The sequence below is a fragment of the Alosa alosa genome, chromosome 2, assembly GCF_017589495.1.
Source record: "Alosa alosa isolate M-15738 ecotype Scorff River chromosome 2, AALO_Geno_1.1, whole genome shotgun sequence".
Taxonomy (NCBI): domain Eukaryota; kingdom Metazoa; phylum Chordata; class Actinopteri; order Clupeiformes; family Clupeidae; genus Alosa; species Alosa alosa.
Genome location: NC_063190.1, coordinates 32,580,039 through 32,587,538, shown reverse-complemented (window position 1 = coordinate 32,587,538; position 7,500 = coordinate 32,580,039). Strand labels below are relative to the sequence as shown.

Genomic DNA, 7,500 nt, shown 5'->3' with positions numbered 1-7,500 from the left:
TGTGTGTGTGTGTGTGTACCTGTAGTTTGACAGACTCTGGGAGCTTCATGTGCAGCAGTGTGTGTGTGTGTGTGTGTGTGTGTGTACCTGTAGTTTGACAGACTCTGGGAGCTTCATGTGCAGCAGTGTGTGTGTGTGTGTGTGTGTGTGTGTGTGTGTGTACCTGTGGTTTGACAGACTCTGGGAGCTTCATGTGCAGCAGTGTGTGTGTGTGTGTGTGTGTGACTCTGGGACCTGTGCAGCAGTGTTGACAGACTCTGACAGACTCTCATGTGCAGCAGTGTGTGTGTGTGTGTGTGTGTGTGTACCTGTAGTTTGACAGACTCTGGGAGCTTCATGTGCAGTGTGTGTGTGTGTGTGTGTGTGTGTGTGTACCTGTAGTTTGACAGACTCTGGGAGCTTCATGTGCAGCAGTGTGTGTGTGTGTGTGTGTGTGTGTGTGTACCTGTAGTTTGACAGACTCTGGGAGCTTCATGTGCAGTGTGTGTGTGTGTGTGTGTGTGTGTGTGTACCTGTAGTTTGTACCTGTAGTTTGACAGACTCTGGGAGCTTCATGTGCAGCAGTGTGTGTGTGTGTGTGTGTGTACCTGTAGTTTGACAGACTCTGGGAGCTTCATGTGCAGCAGTGTGTGTGTGTGTGTGTGTGTGTGTGTGTGTGTGTGTGTGTACCTGTAGTTTGACAGACTCTGGGAGCTTCATGTGCAGCAGTGTGTGTGTGTGTGTGTACCTGTAGTTTGACAGACTCTGGGAGCTTCATGTGTGTGTGTGTGTGTGTGTACCTGTAGTTTTGACAGACTCTGGGAGCTTCATGTGCAGCAGTGTGTGTGTGTGTGTGTGTGTACCTGTAGTTTGACAGACTCTGGGAGCTTCATGTGTGTGTGTGTGTGTGTGTGTGTGTGTACCTGTAGTTTGACAGACTCTGGGAGCTTCATGTGTGTGTGTGTGTGTGTGTGTGTGTGTACCTGTAGTTTGACAGACTCTGGGAGCTTCATGTGCAGCAGTGTGTGTGTGTGTGTGTGTGTGTGTGTGTGTGTGTGTGTGTGTACCTGTAGTTTGACAGACTCTGGGAGCTTCATGTGCAGCAGTGTGTGTGTGTGTGTGTACCTGTGTGTGTGTGTGTGTGTGTGTGTGTGTGTGTGTACCTGTAGTTTGACAGACTCTGGGAGCTTCATGTGCAGTGTGTGTGTGTGTGTGTACCTGTAGTTTGACAGACTCTGGGAGCTTCATGTGCAGCAGTGTGTGTGTGTGTGTGTGTGTGTGTACCTGTAGTTTGACAGACTCTGGGAGCTTCATGTGCAGCAGTGTGTGTGTGTGTGTGTGTGTGTGTACCTGTAGTTTGACAGACTCTGGGAGCTTCATGTGCAGCAGTGTGTGTGTGTGTGTGTGTGTGTGTGTACCTGTAGTTTGACAGACTCTGGGACTCTGTGCAGCAGTTCATGTGTGTGTGTGTGTGTGTGTGTGTGTGTGTACCTGTAGTTTGACAGACTCTGGGAGCTTCATGTGCAGCAGTGTGTGTGTGTGTGTGTGTGTGTGTACCTGTAGTTTGACGGACTCTGGGAGCTTCATGTGCAGCAGTGTGTGTGTGTGTGTGTGTGTGTGTGTGTGTGTACCTGTAGTTTGACGGACTCTGGGAGCTTCATGTGCAGCAGTGTGTGTGTGTGTGTGTGTGTGTACCTGTAGTTTGGCGGACTCTAGGACCTTAGTTTGGGGACTGTGGGGCTTCATGTGTGTGTGTGTGTGTGTGTGTGTGTGTGTGTGTGTGTGTGTGTACCTGTAGTTTGACAGACTCTGGGAGCTTCATGTGCAGCAGACCTTCATGCACTCCGTCCTCCTCTTTAGTCTCCGCCTCCGCTGACCCCGCCTCTTTCCCAGACCCCGCCCCTTTCTCCAAGTCCGTCTTCTCCTCCAGTCCCTCCTCTCCCTCCTCCTCCGCAGGCTCCTCCTCCACATCTAACTCCTCCTCTTCCTCCTCCTCCAACTCCTCCTCTTCCTCTCCCACCCCTTCGTCCAGCGCCTCCTCTTGCTCCTTCTGCTCAGGACCCGCCTCCTTGAGGGCAGCCCCTTCTGGCCCCGCCTCCTCGGTGTGAGACTCCGCCTCCTCACCGAAGACGTTGGGCTCGATCATCTTGAGGATGTGCTTGACGTCCTCGTCCTCGAACACCCCCATGATGAGCAGCGTGCTGATGAGCTTGAGGATGGGCACGAAGTGGAACTCTACGCTGCCCCCTACTGGGTCACGCATGGCCTGCACGCCGTCCTGCACCGCCTCCGTCAGCATGGTCAACGCCTTATCCTTCAGGATCTACAGAGAGATGGGGGAGAGGAGAGAGACCAGTCAGTGTGTGTGTGTGTGTGTGTGTGTGTGTGTGTGTGTGTGTGTTTGTGTGTATCCTTTGTGTGTATCCTTTGTGTGTATCCTGTGTGTAGCAATATGACAGGACAAAGTGTGTACAGGTGTGCGTGTGTGTGTGTGCGTGTGTGTGTGTGTGTGTGTGTCTAACCTGCAGCGGTATAACAGGACTAAGCGTGTACAGGTCTGCGTTGGTCCCCACGAAACCTGTGGGCGCGAAGTGCAGCTTGGGCCTGAGGCAGGGTCAGTCGACAGACGCAGCGTGGAGCCTTTCGGCGTCGAGGTAGAGCATTGGTTAATGCTACTTGGCGGTAAGCGTCCGTCATGGGCACGATGAACTCGCGGTTGGTCATGAGGCGGTTGCGGCGGGCCGACTCCAGGTGCATGCTGATGAGCAGATCGTAGTAGCCGCTGCGGATGGGGCGAAGGGCAGTGGAGGTGTTCACCGATGGTAAAGATCAGCTGCGACTTCGTCCGCGATGGCTACGGAAAGCGTGGAGCCGCCAGCAGTTTGTTGCCTAGCGCACACACCGAGCCGTACAGCTTCAGCGTGTGGTAGTGGAACTTCAGCAGGTCCAGACGCTCCGACAGCTCCAGGATGTCGATACACCTAGGAGAGACGGAGGGACATGCAGAGTGACCTCAAATGCAGTAGTCTCACACAGACACACACACAAACACACACACACACACACACACACACACACACACACACACACACACACACACACACACACACACACACACTGCACACACACACACACACTGACCTGTTCTCCTCTGGTATATGTAGAGCCATCATGACACACACACACACACACACACACACACACACACACACACACACACACACACACACACACACACATACTGACCTGTTCTCCTCTGGTATATGTAGAGCCATCATGACACACACACACACACACACACACACACACACCACACACACACACACACACTAACCTGTTCTCCTCTGGTATATGTAGAGCCATCATGACACACACACACACACACACATACTGACCTGTTCTGCTCTGGTATATGTAGAGCCATCATGACACACACACACACACACACACACACCTGACCTGTTCTCCTCTGGTATATGTAGAGCCATCATGACACACACACACACACACACACACACACACACACACACACACACATACTAACCTGTTCTCCTCTCTGGTATATGTAGAGCCATCATGACACACACACACACACACACACACACACATACTGACCTGTTCTGCTCTGGTATATGTAGAGCCATCGCGGCCTACACACACACACACACACACAAACACACACACACACACACACACAGACCTGTTCTCCTACTCTGGTATATGTGGAGCCATCGCCCAGTCAGCGGTGCCTGGCACTCCACCTTCCATCCCAGCCTCTCGCTGACCCGTCCGGTGTCTGGCCGCAGGAAGTGGTTGGGCATGCGGCTCCAGATCACCGGGGTCAGCATCTGCAGGTCCAGCCGCGGAGGGCACTGAGGAACCGGGTTCTTGCGGTCGCTGCGGAACATGGCCGCAGACAGGGGCATAATGTTCTAAAGGAAGAGGGAGAGTGAGAGTGCACACCATGAACTAGCCAGAGGAGAAGGGCACAGAAAACAATGAATGATGGGAATGAATCAATCAATCAATCAATCAATCAATCAATCAATCAATGATTTGCATGAATGAATGGATAGAAGGATGGATTAATGAATGATATGTTCGATTGAATGAATGAATAAATGATATGCCCGAATTAATGATGGAATGAACGAATGAATGAATGAATGATGCAGACCTTGAGTTTGCCCAGTTCTATCTGCAGCATGTTCTGACTAGAAGGCAGGCAGAATACAGCAGGGAAGAGCTTAGTGTTCGGCTCCACCTGAAACACACACACACACACACACACACACACACACACACACACACACACACACACACAATAAATGAAATGAACAGAAAGAACGGAAGACTTGGAGAGAAGTGCATCCTCCTGGTTCTCATAGAAATGAATTCCATTTTGCAGTGTAGATAATGTGTGCTAGTGTAATCAATGTGAAGAGACAGAATGCCTCTAATGCCGACACCATTTTCATGTGGAGGTGAGAGCACACAGCCGCCCTGCTGTGGACTCACCTGGTAGAAGGTGTTCACGTTTTTCCCATTGGCTGTGAAGGTCATGTGACTCACCTGGTAGAAGGCGTTCACTTCTTTCCCATTGGCTGTGAAGGTCACATGACCTTGCTGTGGACTTATCTGGTAGAAGGTGTTCATGTTTTTCCCATTGGCTGTGAAGGTCATGTGACTCACCTGGTAGAAGGCGTTCACTTCCTTCCTGTTGACTGTGAAGGTCATGTGACTCACCTGGTAGAAGGCGTTCACTTCCTTCCCGTTGACTGTGAAGGTCATGAGGCCCGTGTCTAGGTCCACTAGGCAGCCGATGATGAAGTCTTCCTGGCTGATGCGAGTCTGCTGCGAGCTCCCAAACTCACCACCCCACACCATGTAACAGTTACTGCGCTTCATACTGGAGAGAGAGACAGAGAGAGGGAGAGACAGAGAGAGAGGGGGAGAGGGAGAGAGAGACAGTGAGTATGTGTGTGAGTGTGTGTGTACTCGCCACCCCACACCATGTAGCAGTTACCACGCTTCATACTGGGCACAGATAGAGATGTGCATGCAGAGTACAGTACTTAGTCTTACGCACGTTATATGTTTTGCTTGTACCATATGGGTGTATATTTTGTCAATCTCTTCATTAGAATATCAACAGAAAACACAGGGAATGTGCACACAGTAATTAAAAACACAGGAAATGTGCACACAGTAATTAAAAACACATCAAATGTAGTGTTTGATCTGGTCCCAGTCCGATTTCAGTCTCATTGGAACTGCAGTTTTAGCAGCATTGTAATCACAACTCTTGCAAGGTGTTGATGGAGCTGTTGATGGAGCTGTCTGTCCCCACCAAGAGCACTTTCAGGCAAACCCAGTCTGTGTGTGTGTGTGTGTGTGTGTGTGTGTGTGTGTGTGTGTGTGTGTGTGTGTGTGTGTGTATCCCCAGTCTGCCAGAGGCTGCTGACAGACCCAGCTATGACAGGGGTCTCAAAACCAGCTGCTGGCTTCACTGTGGTTCACCCAAAAGCTCACCCTGTCGTCTTAAAAGCATCTCGACGGCTAAGGGGAGAGGGGCCATCTGAAACAAAGAGGAGGGGCCATCCTGAGAACATCCATCATCTCTAATGACCCTCTTCATTCACTGTCTCAGTTTGCCTCCTTGAGTGTCTTTGTATACAAAACCTTTAACCTTTAACCTTTGCCCTTTTCCCACTTGAGCTGAGCAATGAGCTCCACCAGCCGTAGCTGAATAAGGTCTTTGAGATTGTACAAAGTGTCGTCATCTCCTTCCTACTTACGACACCTATGAGTCCGAACCAGAATCAGAACCAGAACCAGAACCAGAACTAGAACCAGCCAGCTCCGTCAACAGCTTGTCCCTTGAGAGAATACAACATTGCGAAGCCACAGACCTAATGGTGGCCTAAGACTGGAAGCAGAAGCTCATTTGTGTGTTTCTTCACATGCATACATATATCAAAAACATACATACATATATGTGTGGTCGTTATAATATTGCAAAAACAACACATTTAATGACTTTTCCACAGCACTGTGCAAGCGTGTCTGTGTTTAACAGCAAGGCACTGTGTGTGTATCTGTGTGTGTGTGTGTGTGTGTGTGTGTGTGTGTGTGTGTGTGTGTGTGTGTGTGTCTGACTCACCTGTCGTGAATGTTGCCCTTGTCATCTCCCACGGTGACGGTGACGCTATACACCTTTGCCGAGGTCAAGTGCAGTATCGTATCAGTGGTAATTCAGAGGACCTAGCCCACCCACACACCAGTGGGCTCCTGACCCGCAAACACCCGCACCGAGTAGTAATACTGAAACACACACACACACACACACACACATACACACACACACACACACACACACACACACACAAGTACACAAGCACAAATACAAACAGCAAAATGAATTCAACAGAACAAAAGGGAAGTTGGTTATGAAACCAAAATGTGGACTGAGCTGTTATGAAGTGAACACAATGGAAATAGCAATAGAAGTGTGCTGCCATACTGTTATGAAGTGAACACAATGGAAATAGCAATAGAAGTGTGCTGCCATACTGTTATGAAGTGAACACAATGGAAATAGCAATAGAAGTGTGCTGCCATACTGTTGTGGTGTTGAGGATGACATCGACGTCATCGCGGTCATCAGGGACCACATCCTCCACCAGACGAGGCACAGTGATGACCGGAGGAGGAGTTACGAATGCAGCCTTCTTAGCCTTGAACAGGAACCTACACACACACACACACACACACACACAGTGAGAGAGAGTCAGGAGAGGAACTGCTGTATTAACGCAGCACTCACATATTATCTCTCTCTGTCTTACCCCTTCTACTGGCTGTTCCCTGTTGTTGTATCCCTCACACACACACACACACACACACACTCCTAATACAGTGGGACCGACTGGTGCTCAACACTCCGTAAGGCACACACACACACACACACACACACAAACACACAAACACAAACACAAACACACACATTCTCTCTCATATCTCTCTATTCTCTCTCACACATTCTCTATTCATCTCTCTCTCTCTCACACATTCTCTGTTCATCTCTCTCTCTCTCTCTCTCTCTCTCTCTCTCTCTCTCTCTCTCTCTCTCTCTCTCTCTCTCTCTCTCTCTCTCTCTCTCTCACCCTTTCTTCTTGCTCTTCTCCGTGGTGGTGTCCTTCTCGTTCTCCTTGCCGTTGCCGGGCAGCTCTTTGAACATGACGCCTCCTTCTCCTTCTCGTCCTGCTCCTTGGGACCGGCCGACTTCTTGAGCTGCTCGAACTCGGAGTCGGGCTCGATGTCCAGCGCCTCGTCCTCGGGGATGGTCGGGGCGCGCGTGACCGGCGTGGCGCCCGCGGGAACCTTGAACGTCTCGTGGAACTCGATGGGCATGCTCAGGCGCAGGAACAGCAGGTCCGTGTTGGCGTTCTGAGAGCCGAACGTCTTGTGCGTCATCTTCAGACAGGGGGCGCTGTCCACCGTGCCGTCCACTCGAGACAC

At 50.5% G+C, this 7,500-nt stretch overlaps 1 protein-coding gene across 1 annotated transcript in view; it reads right to left on the bottom strand.

Annotated features, from left to right (window-relative positions):
* The window catches only part of LOC125285313 (ryanodine receptor 1-like), a 118,157-nt gene that overhangs the window by 69,806 nt on the left and 40,851 nt on the right, over window positions 1-7,500 (bottom strand). The window contains 12 exon segments of the mRNA XM_048229717.1: window positions 1,772-2,302; window positions 2,502-2,593; window positions 2,643-2,850; window positions 2,852-2,960; window positions 3,439-3,471; window positions 3,718-3,911; window positions 4,157-4,243; window positions 4,726-4,888; window positions 6,143-6,303; window positions 6,603-6,729; window positions 7,146-7,197; window positions 7,200-7,500. Coding sequence (XP_048085674.1) covers window positions 1,772-2,302; window positions 2,502-2,593; window positions 2,643-2,850; window positions 2,852-2,960; window positions 3,439-3,471; window positions 3,718-3,911; window positions 4,157-4,243; window positions 4,726-4,888; window positions 6,143-6,303; window positions 6,603-6,729; window positions 7,146-7,197; window positions 7,200-7,500 — 2,058 coding nt within the window.